This window comes from Aquila chrysaetos, chromosome 2 (assembly GCF_900496995.4).
Source record: "Aquila chrysaetos chrysaetos chromosome 2, bAquChr1.4, whole genome shotgun sequence".
NCBI classification, from domain to species: Eukaryota; Metazoa; Chordata; class Aves; order Accipitriformes; family Accipitridae; genus Aquila; species Aquila chrysaetos.
Window position 1 is genome coordinate 25,663,070 of NC_044005.1, and position 19,384 is coordinate 25,682,453.

Here is a 19,384-nt window from a genome sequence, read left to right on the forward strand (position 1 = left end):
TGTTAGCACAGCAGTGCCAGATGCATTTCCTTTCTGTGGTTAGAGGATATCCTGCTTGAGGGGCTGCCAAGTTAATTGATCTAGAGATCTTATTTTGTAATTGAAAATAAAGTTGTATGTTTCTGGGATGGAGGGGGGACATGTCAGAGGAATAACAAATGGTTTGAGAAGCCTCAAGCAATTTTAGATATGATAGTAAAATTACCTTTTAATGTAAACTCTTCTGGGAACTAGTTTGAGACTAAGATAGGGAAAGCTTTTTCACTGATCAGTTTTCAGTTTGATGATGAGGGGCAGTACTGAAATAATTTAATGGTTGGTTGTATTGATTTTTAACATTTCAGTGTATATTCTAGGAAACTGAAATAAGAATCTTCAGGTGTAGTTAATTTTTTTTAATTGTGGGTGTCCTAACTTGTGGTGTTTTTAAAACACAGGTACACAGGGAGAGTGATAAAGGACATTATTAATATGGGTTCCTATAACTACCTTGGATTTGCACAGAAGGCAGGGACTTGCCAAGAAGCAGCAGCTGAAGTTCTGTCCCAGTACGGAGCTGGGGTGTGCAGCACTAGGCAGGAGATGGGTAAGTTGGAGCAAGATAGAATGTTCCCCAAATGTATGTTTCAAAGTCTTTTAATTTGATCACAGGTCTTTGAAACATTACTTGTTCCGGCTTTTGAACTTCAGACTAATCAATAAAGAAGCTTTTACTTTAGTGAAGACAAGTTGACTTGTTGGGTTTAGTTTACATGGCACAGCAGTTGGCTCACTTATGTTTTCATGTTATTTTTTTTTTTCAGTGTTCCCTTTATGGGCCTTTAAATAAAGAACAGCCTGGTTGGTGGAAATTCTTCTCATAGCGTATAGCAATAGTGAAAGCTTCTCCTCATTCTGAATTTCGTATTTGTTTTATGTGCAGGAAACTTGGACAAGCATGAGGAGCTGGAAGAGCTAGTTGCCAGGTTCCTAGGTGTGGAATCTGCAATGGCATATGGAATGGGGTTTGCAACCAACTCTATGAACATTCCTGCCTTAGTTGGCAAGGTATGGCTTAAGTCACTAGCAAAAGCTTGCCTAACAAAGATTCTGCTGGTTGGGTTTTCTAAAAGCTACTTGTTTGGTTTTGTTTTTCTTCAGTGGCAACTACTGCAGATATTCTTTATGGAAACTATAGGTCACGGTATGCATCTCTAACCTTTTCAAAAATCTTTTTGGGAAACAGCATACATGAGACCAGTAGCAGTCCAGATCTTGCCCTCTTTCTGGGAGAGAGCCTAGCATGTTAAGGCTTGCTTCCTCAGGCTACTAATGGTGGCTGATTAACAGGCTGATTGCCTGAAGGTATTTTGATGCTCTTGAGACACTAAGAAGTGACTGTGTCAGTGAGACACAGAGATAAGCTGAATTGCATGTTGGTACATACAGAATTTATTATCTTGGAGCAATAGCTGAAAAATACTTCCTCTGAAGGAGCAAAATCCTAGTAGAAAAGCTATTTGAGACAAACAAGGTCAAATGTAAAGGCTCATGATGTCTACTGTGTGCCCCATAAAACAGTATACAATGTAGCCTGAGTATGCTGCATCTCAAACTATGTTTTTTTTTGTTATTGGAAATTGAAATGGAAGAGAGCTCTTTGTTTGCATCTTCTGATGCAAAATACATGTTCTCGAAGCTCCTACTTAGAGTAAAATAATGCAAGTACTGGAACTGTTTCCTCTTTTTGAAAATGATTCACTGTTAGCCTAATACTACTAGGCTATTGGAATTCTATGTCCCTGTGTAGTGAATTATCTTCCCTTTATTCCATTTATTTATTTTTCCACTTCCTGAGACCACTTTGTAAATTCCTCCTGTTATATCTACAGTATAAAATTGTTGCCTTATTCTTCCCGGCAACTTTTCCTCCTGGTGAATCTCTTCCTGACTAGCTGTAGTGTTTTCCTGCATGCTATTTCAATTGTAACAATGAAGCAGCACTGTCTACGTAATGCCTCTTTTCTTTTGGTCTGTTAAGTTTTAAATATCAGATGCTTTCCATAATGAAAGACATTTTTGAGTCTGATGCCAGAGAGAAATTCAGTGTTTCAAATCTAGTCTTTCTGGAGTCAAATACTTCTGCAGTGCTATGATTTTGAGCAACATGTTACTTCTGACAGATCTTACTTGCATTTTTCTGCTCTTCGTCTTCCACATCGCTCCAGTTTTCTCTTCAACAGAAAAATGATTTCTGTGAGACCCACTCTATATCTTTAATACCTTATGAGAATATCCTTGAGACACCGTACTCAGCTTCTTAGTTTTCACATTTGAACTTTAACAGTTTTTACAACCATTGAGAGAACCTGAACAGTAAATTTCAAGGCATGTAACATACCTGTTTTCATGCGCATAACTTGCACATTTACTAAACCAGTTCTTCGTAAATGGATACAGCAGTCTGTAATGTGTTAGTAATGAGCATACTTAGGTTTTGTGCATTTCAAATAAGGTAGTAAGAAGCTTCTGTCTCATAATGCTAGAAGTACCCTTATACTCAGGTGAATACTCCAAACAGAAAATGCTCTCTTCTGAAGAAAAGAATTCTTGTCAAATGAACCATTTCACAGTTCAGAATGTTCACTAAATGCTTTTTTTGGCTGTCTGAAGTTGCTTCTCACTGCACTTTTGATTTCTTGATTGTCTGCAAATAACGACTCACATAAATCCTGAATTCTGGCACCACCCAGTACACAATTGGTTGTGTGTGCACAGCCTGCTTGGCAATGCTTTGATAGTGTCCTCAGTAAAGCCCAGAGACTCCTCATGCTTGATTAAACTCTTGGCCTCTCTCCTTTTTTTTTTTTTTTTTTTTTATTGTCTCCTTTTTTTTTTTTTTTTTTTTTTTTAAACTATTGTTTGTGTCTCTCTGTATGTCCTGCACATTTTCAGGCACAAAGCTGCCTGTAACATGAATTTTTGGAGGTTTGACAAATATAATCAGTAATGGCATCTGCATTTGGCCAGAAGGAGTTTCTTTGACAGTCACTGATATGATTTGAAGCTAATCATTATTTACATTGTATCTGAGCACCTATAATGCAACTTAATTAGCTTAAAATACAAACCACTGCAATAAAGTTAATCGCATGTATGTAATGCTGGACCACCTGTTCTGGTTTTGCTCTGTGAACCCTTAAGCGCTTGGTTTATGTTGCTACTGAATCCTCTTTTAATAGCAACAAATATGACTTGACTATCCTAGGGTCCAACTCTACCCTGTAATCTGATCAGCACTGGTCAGCAAAAGTTATTCAAAAGCTTCATCAGCATTACCTAGTTGATCTCTGTTCACTATGGCTTGTTAACAGCAGCTTCTGCAAAGAAGGTGCTGAAAACAGGTATAGTTAGTGTACACTGAAAGTTGTATTTCAGCACTGTTGAAGCATCGCTAAAAACAGGTCTTTCTGTACCTGGCAGTTTTTAGCAGGAGAGACCCACTGTTGACAGCCAAGTTGTTGGCTGTCTAGTACAGTCACTGCCAAGTATGCTGAGTCTAGACCACAGATAATGTGAGATTGGAGGATTATGTAGTCAGAAGTTGTTAGACCATTTGAGGCTAATCTAGATGCTGAAATTTGCCTGTTTTGGAGTAAGTGTCATTAATGTAGTTACGGTAACTAGCTAATAACAGCATTCTGTACTGCCTTTAGCACAGAGCTTTTTGTCATAGCTCTGGACTTACAGAGGCTAGATAATGGAATTAGAGCAATAGTGCTTGAAGGATTATTTTTTTTGGTTGTAAGAAAACAAATTAATTTCCATGTATAGTTAGTTTGTGAAATTAAGTGCTCAGGACTGAATTATGCAAATCATGTGTGCAGCACTGTGGTAAAATGTGGCATTCAGTTCAGTTTCTGTGTCTGCCTTGTAGGATGCATTGGTAAGTCTGATCTTCACTGGAATATGTTTGTCTTGATACCAGTAGTGTGATCTCCAATTAGTGTTAGTCTTCTCCTGGATACTCTCCCACATGAAAGTTTGCTGTTAAATGCAATTGAAGTCTTATCATTGTAGTAGCAGCACTCAGTTTTACATATTATCATCAGTGATTGCTGTACTGTACCACTGGCTTCTCTGATCCTTTGCCCTCTCTCTAGTGGCAGACAATACTAGACTCTTTACTTCCTCTTCAGTTCTAAATTAATTTATTTTGTCTAATTGAATTCCCTCTTCTGTTACAGGGGGGTGAAAAGAGGCTGCTTGTCGATTTGTTAAATCTGTTTTCTCTACCAAAAGCTTGTACTTGTTTTTATGGAGAAGCACCTTGTAGGCTATTTAATCTCTTATTCGTTTTTTTTTTTTTTAATCTATCACTTTTTCAACTTCCTACCATTTAAGAAGGATAGTAGTACTGGATTATTATATTCGGGTTTTGATCCAGTAATGCTTAACAGCAATGGCCTCTGACATAGTATACATACTCCTTGTTTGGTATAGTAGTTCTAAAAAGCAAACGCTAGTTGGAGTTTCCCATGCTTCTTATGCCAAAGTGTCTGAAATATGCAGGGTGAATCCTTGTAACAGCAGTTTGAACACTTGATTTAGTGCAGTTTCTGGGGAAAACCAGTCTCGAGCTTTCCCAGGATGTAGAATATTTCTAGGTACATCGCAATTCTAGTACAAAATTTCCTTTATTGTGGAGAAAATACTCCTATTGTCTGTGCCACCTCCTTGTGTAACTGTAGGTAATGCTTTTCACAGTCCTTCTAGTAACTCTCATTGCAGAGAAGAAATGTTCTTGACTCTTCCCTCCACCGGTTGTTAATAGAGAAACATAGAATGAGGATGTGTTTAGTGTCTAATCTTCAGCATCTTGACATGCTTTCTGGATTTCTAACTTAAAGTCACTTCTAGAGTTGCAGCACATTTGCATAGTAATTGGAGTGGGCCAAGGTTATTTAGAAATATTATTGCTCTCTTACAAACTAATCCCCCAATATGCATTCCTGTAGTCCACAGCGATAACACTGTGACTGAATGTTCAGCATATCAGCTATTGACCTGCAATCATTGCTGCTTTCAAAGCAGATGTATCCTGTTTTGATATTTCTCCAAGGATATACCTTCCCTTTTTTGAAAAAGGAAACAAATTCAATGTAATATTTAATGGCTTCAGAAAACTTTGCAATTTCACTCTGCAATTTTGTTTTCCACTTCCTGTCTCTTGTATGTTACCTCCATCTACGAAGTACTTAATTGTTCTGTTCATTAAAGAAAATTAGTCCCTTTGGTACCACTGAGCACACATGGGTTTAGTCAGTGGTTACCTCCTAATGTAAGAAATAGTGCAACTTTGATAAGGTCTGTAATCTAGGACTTCGGTGGCCTGTTTCCTAGTGCCACTGTAGAGTTGCTGAGTGAACTGCGGCAAGCTGCTCTTCTCTATTTTGCCTGGCTGCATAGGAGGATGAGTACTAATCATCAACATGAGATATTCAGGCAGATGCAGCTTCAGGACTTCTGGGAAAAGTGAAACTTAAGTGGTTCTTTCAGTTAACAGCAGTTGTGTAATATTTGCCATACTAAGGCTGCCAATTGTTTCTTAGCAAGTCTTGCCTGGACTAGCTGCATTTATGTTGGAAATGCGCTTTTTTTTTTTTTTTTTCCTTCCCTTAAATGATCTCCAAGCAGTTCAGAGCTGAAAGGTGTTATATGCTTGGCTGTGAAATGTAACCTTTTCAATATCTTCCTCTTTCCCCTTCTAATTCAGGGCTGTCTGATTTTGAGTGATGAACTGAATCATGCATCACTGGTGCTTGGAGCAAGACTGTCAGGAGCAACTATTCGAATCTTTAAGCACAACAGTAAGTATCAGATGGTGGACTCTGCTTTTCTGCAGATGCTATAGATCAGATGCAATCTCTTCTATCTTCTAATAGTTGCAGATCCAATTTCATGCAAGGAAATCAATTGCTGGTTACCTGAAAGGTCAGAAGACTGCTGCTTCCGAGAATGTAATCATCCTGAATTGGATATTTTTTGATACGTTCAGTCTCAACTAATAACATTTTTATCCTGAAGCTGTTCTGGCTTGCATCTTCTGCACGTGAAGAGGAACATGCTGCCCTTCGGCAAGTCTAGGGGCACTAGTGTTTTAACATGGCTTCTTGGATAGCTCAGCATGGTTAGACTATTCTAACAGTCCCTGTCACATAGTAATGCAATCTTGTAGTGGTCTAGGTTACAATTTCGGGGATAAGCAAGTTTAATTTTAGGACCAGAGCCAACATGATCCTACAGTAAAAAAAGCTTATGAACACAGATGTCCTAGCTAAATTAGACAGCCTTGCATTGGTACAAAGTAGTTCCAAAAGGAGTTTTTGGGATGTGAAGCACAGATTAATTTCACTGAGTTACTTGCTTTAGGTATTTGTTTTCAAAGAACACAGAAATTTCACTTTGCTAGTTTCAGCTGCCTCCAAAGGAGGTATTTAGAATAACTTTCAGATTAAAAATACTTAAGGTTTCCTTCTCTTATTCTCAATGAAAGAGGTACCTGGTTGTCCTTAATTAGTAAAGCCACTATCTTCATTCTTCAGCTGCTCCTAATACTCTTTATAGTATCGATCTCTGACATCATGATGACTGTTGCTTTCTTTAAAGTATGTGGTGGTGACAGCAAAGCTTGGGTGGCTGCAATCATTTTCCTTTCTTTGTCCTACTTGATAGTGGGTTCTCTGCTGTGCTTATTGTTTCTTTTATGTTCTCTCTTTCTCGTTCTCTATCGTATGAATAATTTTTTTTACAGAAGTGTAGAGCTTACTGTAACATTCAGTGATTTTTTTTTTTATTAATTTTTTTTTAATTCTTCATAAATCTTGATTGCTGGGCAAGATCACAAAAGCTTTGCATTCAACTTCTGTACTTGTATAGACATACTTCTGAACATTGCATCCAGTTCCAGAATTTCAGAGAAAGCTGGTGACAAACAGCATCACTGTTCTGGGTATGAGGTGAAGGATATAGAAGCTCTGGTGTGATGAGGAACAGATGATCTGTGGGAATGGGGTACAAACTAGTGATGGTGAGATTGGGGGATATTCTAGAAACCTTATAGCTGGTGGGGATCTGTGAAAGAGAATAGAGTGGCAGATCAGAATCAGAAGGCAAAACACAAGCAATGATCTTGGCCTGTCAAGATGATGTTCAATTCATAGTTGCATTTGTGTTGTCAGTCCTGCACTTGTTATACTCTATGCTGCCTGACTTAACTTCATTTTCCTGAGAAGTTAATGGCTTCATTCATATTCTGCTTTTTAGAAATTATGGAAAAAAATTTTAAATCACCCTTAAAGTCCTTGTTCAATGTTTTCATGTTTTTCCTACCTCATTCTGCAGTTTGTCTTTTTCATTAAGGTCAGACCTACTTCGCAGTCTTTCCCTCTTTCTTGAGAGATCAGAGCAGAAGTTCATATTCCATTGTTCTCCCTAGCTACACTAAACTTGTCCTTTCTTCCTTGAGAGAGATTTGTTGGAGGCAGGGACTCCACTGCCGACTTCTTCATTTTGTCTTTTTCTGAACATTAGCTGTCTTTTAACTGTCTATTAAATGACCTATTTTGCTGTGTAATTTCTAGTCTAGTTCTAGTTTACAAGCTCCTCTCGCTGCTACAAGTGCCCTAATCTGCCAATCCTCTTTTCATGATCATTGTGCTCTTTTTCATGCCCTGGTGTTTATATCCGTCTCTCGCTCAGCACTTCAGCTTTTACGGTTTGATTACTCCCATCTCCACTCCTTTCCTCAGTTGGTTTTTTTTTTTTTTTCAGGACTGATTTCATGTGTATTTATTTGCTTACGTTAGTCAGGTCTCCTAGGATCATGTCAAGTGTGCATAGCCCAAAGCTAGTAAAGTTTCAGAATACATTGCTACTAACAACTTCATTTGTCCAGTTTCTTATATGCTGAGCACTGTCCTCTTTCCTACACTGGTCATTCTTTTTTCTTCCTTTTCTGTTTTTGGTTTAGTAGCTTCCTGTTCCATACCTCCAGTCCCTTCAATTTGAAACAAAGTAATAAAAAAAATGTACACTTGCTCCCCTTCCTGTCCTCCACTGTGGTCTATCTTCTACTTATTTTTAGTTGATTATCATTGAGCTTGCTTATTCTTGTTTGAGTTATTTCTATCCACAAGGACATGCTTACTTCCTAAATTGCTTTCTCTTTTCCTCACAATGAGATACCTTCCTTTTTTCTTTTCTTTTTTTTTTTTTCCTTGCTTCCTTGTTTGCTGTTTGTGCCTAATGCTTTAACTTGTGCTTTTAGCTTAGGATGATGAAGTTCTTCCTCGGAGTTCATACAGTCACCCATTCCCTTTAATCTCATCTGTGGGCCTGCAGCTAGATGAAGCTGATGCTTATTGACTTATGTGTGGTCTGTCCTCCACAATGGAGCAATTTGTGCGTTTCTGGAGTATTGCTGTCTTTAGTCATTGCAAAGCTCAAGCTAGTAGCTGTTTTGGTACCATTTAACAGTAATTTCTGGTGCAGATATGCAAAGCCTGGAGAAGCTGCTCAAAGATGCTATTGTGCATGGGCAACCTCGTACACGGAGGCCCTGGAAAAAAATTCTTATCTTGGTGGAAGGAATATACAGGTACAAACTATTCTTTATATTCCTAAGACCCTCCACATGAGATCTAGCTGCTTAGTATTTGGGTTCCTTTGCCAAATCAAACTATGAATATTGTCACTTCATAGTTATTTCATTAATCTCATCTGCAAATTAAATTGACCTATGTATGTCTCACATCCTGGACTTTCTGTTGCTAGTACTGTAGCTGCACCTGGTGTTATCACAATGCTTCCCACATCCTGATTAGATTGTAGAAATTAATTAATCTCAACTGATTATTTACATCAGAGCTGAGGTCTTAAATTGCTTGTCCATTCTGTTCTTTCTGTGCTCACTAGATGATGCTAGTGTGAATGGAATTGTGCAAATTGAATGTTTTTGCTGAGAGTGAGCAGGAGCATGTAGTAGGCTTAGCTGTGTTAGGCATTTGAATCGTAGTGACTTTCAGCACAAAATGGGATGTTTTGGAGTGCTACTAATGAGAGCCTAGTCAGTTCTTAAACTTAAAAATAACAGGTAAGTATATGTCAGATCAGAATACTGACATTAGGGTGGAAGTAAAAATGAGATAATTAATTTATAAAATTGTCACTGAACACATTCCTTTGCCTTAACTTACTGTTGCTGCTATTATTTAGTCCATATGTCAGCATCCCAGAGAAGTTAAACAGGTAGAAAGTAGAGATCTGGGCTCCAGGTGCAAGGATTTACCTTTCATCTCTCTGCACAACACAATGTGTCTAGCAAATTTTATGGGTTCATAATTACTGAAAGAGTGAAGAAGGCTTAGTGACTTTAGGCTCTGTAAGGAGGCCCAAACCATTAAATCAACTTACACTGAATTTCTGTTTCTCAACAGCATGGAGGGATCCATAGTGCGTTTGCCTGAAGTGATTGCCCTTAAGAAGAAGTACAAATCCTATCTGTACCTCGATGAGGCTCATAGTATAGGTGCCCTGGGTCCCAGTGGCCGGGGTGTAGTGGAGTATTTTGGACTCAGTCCTGAAGATGTGGATGTTATGATGGGAACATTCACCAAAAGCTTTGGAGCGGCTGGAGGATACATTGGGGGCAAGAAGGTAAAAAGCTGGGAATCTCATGGCTGTTTCAGGCTGGTGGTGGCATCCTTCACTAAGCATTCCAAAGTTGATCTATTTTTCAAGTACCCTGATTGTAATTTGTTTCCTAATTTTACATACTGTCTAGTACAGTGAAAGTCTGTGTAATGCAGAGAGTCTAGTCTAGTAAAATACCTCATAATTGCATAGTTCTCACGTGGTCAGCAATAATCTCAGTTTGCAGAATGTACAGTAGTGGTATAATATATTTTTAGGAACTACTGTGAGCCAGGAAGCAGGGATTTCTTAATGTTACTTCTGATGAGACTTGCTGGAAAAATGCCAAAAGCTGAAGCTTTTTAGCCTGTTTGGAGGAAAATCCTCCTCTTAGGTTAGTCTGGTAGAATTGATTCCCTCTGGACTTGGAACAGTTTGGTTTCTAAAAAGACACTTCTTTGCCCCCCCCCCCCCCCCCCCCCCCCCCCCCGCTTTTTTTGTTTGTTTGTTTTGTTTTGGGTTGGGTTTTTTGGCTGCTGACTCTCTTCTACTGCAAAGTACTGTGAGAAAATGTTGCCCTTGCCAAACCCCTCCTTTTGGGAGGGATGGTTTAGGCAATTGTGTGTGTCCCCTCTCTCATATCCTCAAATGTGATCAGGCATTTAAGCTTTATTTGAGAGTAAAATTCTACTGTTTTCCTACCAGGACAATAATTTTTTAGATACTAATAGCGACAATTATTTCAGCCCATCCAAGTGGAGATGGGACTTGCAGATGTTCCTCTTTGGGAGTTTACTACAGTTGGATTAAAATTACTCTGACATCTTCCCCAAAAGAAGGCACTGTATTAATATTTTTCCAAAGGTAGTGAGTAGTGGGATTAACTCCCTTGGCATAAGGTGAAGCAGCTAAGAGTCCTTCGCAGCTGTGTTTTAGCTACTGTTTGGGGGATTGCTTCAGAGGTAAGAGGCCTTAAATCTTCTTACCTAGTTTATTTCTAAGTCCCTTTACAAATTCCTTTCATTTAACTCTGACTCCATGCAGACAGTGACATAAAATTGAACACTTCCACATATTTCTATAACATGTTCCCAGCTTGTGCTATCTACAGGGCCGTCATGACTAATTTTGTGGTAGCAGAAGACAGGATCTGTCCTGGCGTTCATACTGGTCTTTACAATATTTTGCTGGAGTGGTCTGGGCATTTTAGAGTGGTTTTGTTACAGTCAACAACAAGCAGCCTAGATCTACTGTGTGTTGGTCCTTTGTTCCTATATGACCTGCTTTTGCCCTCTAACAAATGTAGCAGGTATGTTTAACTGGGAAATGAAGGAGGGGTAGGCTGAGGTTCTTGCACTCTTAAATTACACCTGCTGCTTTATATTGTGCTGATAAATGGGAGAAAATATTTTGTGACCTATTCCTGTTTGGTGACTTTTATGGAAAAACAATTAAATTGAGCATGATACATTAGCACCTATGGGTCCTGCTCCCCACTGTTTCATTTGTTTTATACTCCCACTGTTATAATAAACACTTTTGAAAAACAGCCTGCACACAGCTTGAGTAATGCGAACACCTTGTTGCAATCCACTGCTGGTGGTGTTAGCTAAACAAGTCTGTCATAGGCATTTGACTTTGATCAATACACATTCTGGCCCTGTGACATAATTACGGGTTGTCATGTCCCTGCTGCTCACTTTTCAGCTGTTTATTTCTTGTACTGTAAAATCAATCCTTGAGATACCTGTTCTCTTCCAGCACATTCTGAATGAGGTTTCTTGTGGTGGCCCATTTTATTTTGTGACTAAGACACGACAGTAATGCATTTTTCTGAGTCTGGGAAGGCAATGTCTGATGCCTCTTGTGTTTTGCTAGGAACTGATTGATTACCTCAGGACATACTCTCACAGTGCTGTGTATGCGACATCACTGTCACCTCCTGTTGTGGAGCAAGTCATCACCTCTATGAAGTGCATCATGGGTGAAGATGGTACAACTGTTGGTGAGTCTTTCTAACAGTAAGCATGTGGAAGGGGGAAGCCAAACAGAGCCTTTTTATTGCTTTGACACATAACTCATTCAGTGGACACATTTGTATCTATCTGTTAGTACATGTAGACTTGGAATTTCTGGAGCAATAAACCAATTTACTGTCCTGCTTTGCAGATCAGCCTAATAACAGCGTAAGGAATTTCCAGCTAGAGCTAAGTCATCTTAGTCTTATCTAAGACACAGTGTTGGTTTGTATTGATTTTTCTTCTGTGTCTAGCTTTTCTAGCCTCCTTCTTTCTCTTCCCCATTGTCTGTCCTTTGTTATCTGCCCCACTTTTTAGATTGCTTTCAGAGTATTTTGCTGTGTACCTTTTACAGTCTTGTGTGCTGGTTACTGCAGGGGCAATGCTTTTGATTTTCATCTCTAGTGTAATTTGATGTTTGCACCTCAGTTAAAGTAGATACAGGAATGCTTCTGAAATCTCTTTTTACTTGGGGAGCTAGAGGCAGTTTTCAAGATCAGTAGACTTAATGCACCAGGAGAAGAAATTCAGCATATTCGTCTTTATTGTCTTGGTTTTCCTTTTTCATTATGAAAGTAAGAAAGGGGAAGTCTGTACTAGTCTCGATGCATTCAAAGTCAAAAACAAATTCTCATGTCTCATTTGCCTAGTAGGTAGCAGCTTCTTTCAGTTACAGCATGAAGTAAATAGCTTGCTCTTGTGATGTGTAAGCTGCCTTGAAATTAAAATGGTACAGCACTTTGCATGTACAGTACTTTTCCGTCTTCACAGGTAATTAAAAACTTGTGAGCAGCTCACACAGGATGACGGTATAGTTTGCTGAGGATCTGTCAGCCGTGTTCAGTTCTGAGGCTCTTAGAATTCAAACTGCAGAAAATATTCAGTTATGGGAGTTTCAGGCATCTCACCACAAGGTGGTAGTGTATACTGAAGAACTGTATTTGCTTTTGAATATGGGTCATCTGACCCACTAACCTGACAGGTAACTCCTACAGTGAAAAAGCTTGCTGGAGAAATGACTTAAGAGTTTTTCTGTTATAACAGGTTTCATTTGGTTTGCTTACATTATCTGAGAACAGAGTTAAGTGCCAGCAATTAGTGTTGGTGGTTGCTAAATAGAGAAGTCATCACTGAGGTGAGTATAGCCAGGCAGCACTTGTACCTGTGCTAGCACTGCTTCCGAGTAGTCCATGTAAGAGACCTGTACCAGCCAAGAGTTGTCCCCAGTGCTGCTTTCAAGAAGAGATATTAACCAAGCTCCAAACTACATGAGAAGTTGTGCAAAAGGGCTGGGTCTTGCTATTGTCTTGAAAGTGACTGTTTGAGCTCTTTCTAGCTGACGATTTGCCAACAGTCTGTGGTCTGCTCAGGCGTTGCTTGTTTTGGGTTTCTTCCAGTATCTGTTTTGCTTAATGAAGTGGGAAGCAAGGAATGTGTAACTGATTTCTGTTTGCAGTATTCAAACTAAGGCATTTTTGCCCCTTTGTGAGGCTACAGTGTGATACTCATTCAAGCCAGGAGAATGGAAGCAACTTCCACCCCAGAATTCTGTTGCCATTATGCCAGCAAGATCCATCAGAGCTGAAAGGTGAACCAGATCAGGAACCAGTTTGGCAAAAAAATAAACTCCAAAGGCCTTTTTTTGTCATGTTGCTTAAAATGCGTGTCAGGCTACATACTGCTAATTTGGTGCTGAGGAGTACCAGAATTCCTAGTCACTCTTTCTATTGAGAAAAGTGGTTTTGTCATTTGAAAGCTGTGTTGTTTCAAAGAAGCCTCTGTATGTCCGATTTCTATACGAACAAAACGAAGCAGTTTTTGGAAGTGCTGGATATAACAGCTGGATAGCCAAAGTCCTGTCTGCTCATACACAGAAAGGATTTCTCAACTACAGGTCTCATGAAAGTGTTACTGGCTTTCTAAGTATCTAACTCAACCTTCAGCTAGGATAAGCACCTCATAGGATGATCCCTGCATGAGAGTGCTTCTCTGTTAATTTTCTGCACAGTGCTGTTTTCCAGTCATGCATTTTTTTTAATTGCCTTAAGGCTTTAGAGATAATATTACTTTGTAGGCATTTTCTGTGGACGAAGCTGGCAAAAGTTCAATTGGGTGAATTGAGCAGCTGCTTAGTGATAGCATGACAAAGTTTTTTCCTTGTTTAAGGGCTTTGGCTGAAAAATCTCTGTTTGGATTCTGTGGAATTACGGGTGGGGCTCTGGAGGACCACTGCCTGCAGTTGGTTTGACTACAAGTAAATGTGCAGTAGAGTGGTGCTGGTAAGAGTTAACTGTGCAAGACAAGTAGAGAAATAGTGTTAAACTGGGTCACTGGTAAGCACTTCTGAATCAACTGTGTATTACAAATTTCACTACTTTTCAATTAGTCAAGCTGAACTAATGGATGGAGGAAAACTGAGATAGGGCAATGATTTTACAAGGGCACAGGAGTTGGAGCTGGAGTCAGAACAGTAGACTGCTAGCTCCCAACCCTGTTTTTTGGGCCACAGCTAAATCTTTTAATGGCTTCAAGAATGCTTTCTTGAAAAGAGCCTCTGCGGCTTCTTTGTCTGCCTGCTTCTGTTCACCACACACTATTTATAAAAGCTGCTGTTCTCCATGGCATCAAACCTTTGTGGAAACTGTGGTGTCAGATTGAGATGTTCCGTAGCTGAGGAATAAGTAGTAGGAAGCAATTAGTTTTTGAGGACAAAAGGGGGTTTTTGTGTATTATTTTGCAAGAATAAGTTAATTCTCTGCTCTTATACTTCAGGTTATTTCTAAATCTAATGAAACATCTGGAGGCTCTAAACTTACACTATAAGGCGTTGTAGTTACTAAAACTTTACATAACTAAAAAAAGTAAATATCTCCTTTCAGATCTTTCCAGCAAGCTGCCAGTGACTAAATAGGATATTAGTAGGAGGCAGCACAGACGAAATACAGATGCTATGAAAAGCTGAATGGCTGCTTATTGAGAACATAAGATGGATGGCATGCAAATCTGTGGCCTGAATTGAGACAATTCTGTACAAACTAATCTGTTAATTCTCTGTAATGTTTATGCATGTGACTATCAAGCCTCAATCTCTCTGAAGACAGTTATGGGAATATAATTATATATGAATAAAGTATATTACTTGCTCCTTCATCCAGACTGCAAAAAACACTCCAACAGCCAACGTGATGGCAGAGCCATGTTATGGGTTCTTTGTAATGATGCTTCCAGTACTGCTTCTGAAACTCCTCTACGTTATTAGCTCAGTGCTGTATGTCTGTCTTATTTTACTTTGCATTACTTGTCTTGCATGTAATTGTCTAGAAGATCATCATGTGATCTTAAACAAGACATACTTGATTTGTGATCACTGTGAGAATTTCTTCAAAGGAACAGTCCTCAAGAGTAGTGAACATTTTGAGCACATGGAATGTCTTCAGAGAACTCCGGTGACAATGTACATGGGTATCTCGTGTATCACATTTGGCTTTGATATCTAGTAGAGCAAGGTGAGTAGGAGAGATGGAGAAGGCTTCTTTTTGCAAAAGCAAATTTTTGGAGCTGGTTTTCCTATTCAAAGTCACTGTGGTTGAAATTGTTAACAAGTAAGTGTTGCAGATGCTTGTCAGCAGTTCAATGGATTCTGCTCTTTCTCTGTTAAGCCACAAAGATGAATGAACTTCAGATAGTTTTGTAGATAAAGGGGCTTTTTTAAATAATAAAAAGACACAATAAGCACACTTTTTGGGGTCATAGTATACAGAAAGATGACGAATTGATTCCTGGAATGGAGTCCTGGAAACTTGTAGTGTAGAGCCACTTCTTGCTGTTCATGTGGTGTTTGGGTTATTTAAATTGACTGTAGGGAAAATGAGACAGCTTGGTGCTTGTCCTGGTAAATGAGACATTGTTGGGATTTATGATATTAAGTACTTAACCTGTCCCATAGAATTTTTCAGCATTTCAGTCGATTTGAGTTGAAAGCTGGATTTTTCACCATTACAACTTCACTAGGACTGGGAATCCAGTCAGCTCCTTTCTGCCATTTACATAAGAGCCCATGATATGTCCTGTGTAACTGGAGTTCAGTTAGCACTGTTGGTGTTCAGGACCCAGCCTGTTTGTTGCCCTGATAACATTGCTGGGGGCAAGTGGAAGAAAATCATAAAGTAACCTGACTGAGATGTGGGCAAATCTAAACATGCAAGGTGAAACCAGTCTAGGAACTGGTTAACCTGATTCAGAGATGAAACTTAGTTTGGTCTCCTGTGCATTAAAAACTGAAGGTGAGCCTTAAATCTGGGAGTATTTTAATTTGAACTAAAGCTGGTGATGTTAATAGCTTGTAAAAGAGGTGAGCTACTTCCTTCCATGGACATTAACTCAGTAATAGTAATTATACATGTTGACGTTTATAACAAGTTTACTGTCTTCCATCTCAGTTTCAGGAGGCAAATATCCCACACCCAATCACAGCACCATACGTAGCATATATAGAATAAGTTGTGGATAGACTTTGCCCAAGGTGGCACTTAAATTCTGAGTGCTGTCTTGAGCACTATATAGAAACCAAGGATTGTTATCCTACATAGCTCTAATGTTGCAAGCAATGGAGTTAGCAGTTGCATAGGCCATCCTAGCTGCTAAACTATCGGAAATTAATAACTAACCTTTGAAGGCTAGTCAGTTAGCTGCACATAGTTTGATTGGTATTTGTCTCATCTGAGTACCTTGGTTGTGACGAGCTAGTGGTTGACTACATCTAGTCAGAGGAAACCTTAAAAAAGAAAAAAAAAAGTATTTCTAGTCTTGCTATTGCTGTGTCCAACAAACTTGAGTGAGTTAAATCAGAAAAGGTAGTTAAACCAATTATAGCCAAAGGGAATAAGAACGTACAGCTGTGTTGGCAGAGAACTGAGCTGTTCAGAAGACAGGACCATTGCTATACTGTTAATATGCACAGGGAGAAGCATGCTGGAAACAAAACTAAGCCTGGTCTGCTTAAATTCTAGGGGAGAAAAGACTGCAATTAGTATTTTAACCTCCATATGGTTAATCAGGCTCTCAAGTGAAGATATGACCTCCGTAGTTCAATCAGCTGCCTAGTCAGTAGCTTTATTCAAGTTGGACATTTTGTAAAATTCCCCTTTTCTTTCCAAAGATAAGCCAGAATTACATGCAAGTATAAAGTGTAAACGATAGAGAAGGAATAGCCCACGTTACATCACTTGGAATTGAATTTTAAGTAGCTTACAGTTATAAATGAACTTTGTACCTTGCCATTGTGAGCAGTAGATCCACAAATGGAAGCAGTGGCTGCTATTGTACTTGAAAGGGGAAATAAATATTCCTTGTGCAGGCTGAGGTTGAAAACATTCAATTAGCATTAAAATCGGTTCATTTGAATTTCCTCCAATAATGCACTTGTTAATGAGGTGTTAAATTATCACCTTGGGAACCCGGGGACCAGTCAAAACTAATTTGAGCAAAGTGAAAACTTTTCTTGTTGCTGCCCTTGAGAGTCTCAAGCTGAGCTGGGAAACTGTTGGAAAAACAAATAATCTGGGGGTCATAAAAAGAGTTTCCTGCTTCTCTCCAGGGGACTAACAGTTTTAAACATCACTCTTTATATTTGTGCTTCCAGCTGGGGATCTTTTAAATCCAGCTTGTTGCTGCATCCCTACTTCCCTCCCACAGAGCATGGCAAGCCTCCAGAAAAATTACTTTAACCTGGGCTGGGCAGGAGAAATCTTTGAGCCTTTGGTGCTTTGAAGAGTGTTTACAGACATGAGCAGAGCTGTACCCTTTGTGTTATGCACTGGAATGTGAGAATTCTTCAGTGCCTCCTCTGTTGGACTTTAATCAACTTTGTGGTGTTTGTGCAAGAGCTCATAAACCTTTATAACTGTACACCTGCTTTGTTCTCATAACGTTCTGGTTCTTGCTGTTTCTATTCAGGTGTGAGCTGTCATACTCTATCTTCATACCATAAACACCAATCTGTCATAGCAGAAATACAGCTAGGAATGTGGCTGTGTTGAAGTAATTTCATTTTTTCTTCATTGTTTACACTATGTTTGATTTAAAATGTGTGGCTCACTTTTTACTCTCAGTAGCGTTGAAGTGCCGCATTTCTACAGAATGCTGGTGTGCTGCTCATAGAGGGAAAGGAGAAAATACTGCGTAGCAGCTCACTAGCTTATTTCATTAGCAATAGTGTGACTAAAATGCCACATGAACATTAAGGTAAAGTATTTGAACAGGAGTAATCACAAATGAGGTAATGTGCACTCTGTCTTTGAAATAGTTTGAAACACAGTTCATGCTTCCTGGTGTGGTACATGATTTACTAGAGTAGAGTTTTTTGAAAATACCTGAATGACCCACATAAGCACCACTTCCTATTATCAGCCCTGGCACCTGCAGCAATTTTCTACATAGAAAAATTAATACTAGTATTACAATAGTGTCTGCAGTGTACAGACACATGGCAAAATTTCATTCTGTGAAGTGCATATAATGTAAATATCTCTAGCTTCTTTGGAAACAAGCAACAATGTGTAACTGAAGCTCTTAGTGTGGACTGTGTGCAGGTGTGTTAGGCTATGTGGGACTCACAGACCAGTAGAACTACTGTCCTTGCCTACTTTAGCAGGTTCTGATGTAAAATGCGGTTGGCACTAGGTCAACTCATGCCATTTCACATCAGTGCAGCTGATCTACCAAAATTCCCAAACGTGGACAATCTTGACAATCTACGATGTGTACTTTAGTCCTACTAGTGTGCAGGTGTTTGCTAACATCCCAGAATTAATCAACTTCCTTAGATAATACAGATTTAATCTTTGAAGGAAGAAGCTGTCTGAAAAACCTGCATGCCAATTAACATATTTTGAGAGCATATAGCCAGTGGAGAGATTTGAGATGACTTTTAAATGAGATTGTGTGGGTTCTGTTGCAGTTTATCTTCAATAGTAGGGTTTAGCTCAAGACAAATTGGCTTGTCAAGAACAGGATAAATCAACCTGTAAAGCTTCTTGCTGCCATGGGTAAGCTTCTGTTAATGCTCAGGTTATTGCCGAATTGTTGTATAGTGGAAAAGTTGTGTTTACAAGGCTGCCTGCATGGGGGAAAATGTATTACAGAGTATGCATGATTCTTAAGTCCATGTTGGCTAGCAGCTCCTAAGATTTCTTAACTGTTTCTCTATGGATGCTGGGATTTAAAAAAAACAAACGAACAAAGAAACCCAAGCCAATAAAATACTTCTGAAGCTTCTTAAGACTTTGAAGCTTGCCTTCCTACTGGTTGGCTTAATATTGTATAAGTGTGGCACCAAACTCAGGCCTTAAATAGGCAGTGGAGAACTCATTTGCCCTGCAACTAGCATCTCCAGAACTAAGTACTCTGTGCAAACAGATGTGGTACTCTTACAGAATAACTGTCTGTACCAAGAGCTGGAAGCAGAATGTTTAGTACCTCCAATGTTTGCTGAAAATAGCTTGTCTTTTCTAGGGTTGTTGCTATATTCCTGACAAGTAACTTTTTGTTCAGGACCTGGCATTGTAGAGACAATTGTTGGTTTTATATGCACAGCTTTGATCTTTCCAGGATCCTTGGAAAATAGCCATACAGGGAAAACAAGTCTGTAAAAGTCACAGCAGAGGCAAGGCCTCCAGGGTTTGGGCCTTTTCAGG

General features: G+C 39.2%; 1 protein-coding gene across 1 annotated transcript in view; it reads left to right on the forward strand.

Moving 5' to 3' along the window:
* SPTLC2 (serine palmitoyltransferase long chain base subunit 2) overlaps positions 1 to 19,384 on the forward strand; it is an 84,011-nt gene that overhangs the window by 22,968 nt on the left and 41,659 nt on the right. The window contains exons 4-9 of the mRNA XM_029997528.2: positions 438 to 586; positions 923 to 1,047; positions 5,756 to 5,849; positions 8,533 to 8,638; positions 9,477 to 9,696; positions 11,551 to 11,677. Coding sequence (XP_029853388.1) covers positions 438 to 586; positions 923 to 1,047; positions 5,756 to 5,849; positions 8,533 to 8,638; positions 9,477 to 9,696; positions 11,551 to 11,677 — 821 coding nt within the window. The remainder of the gene's footprint in view (positions 1 to 437; positions 587 to 922; positions 1,048 to 5,755; positions 5,850 to 8,532; positions 8,639 to 9,476; positions 9,697 to 11,550; positions 11,678 to 19,384) is intronic.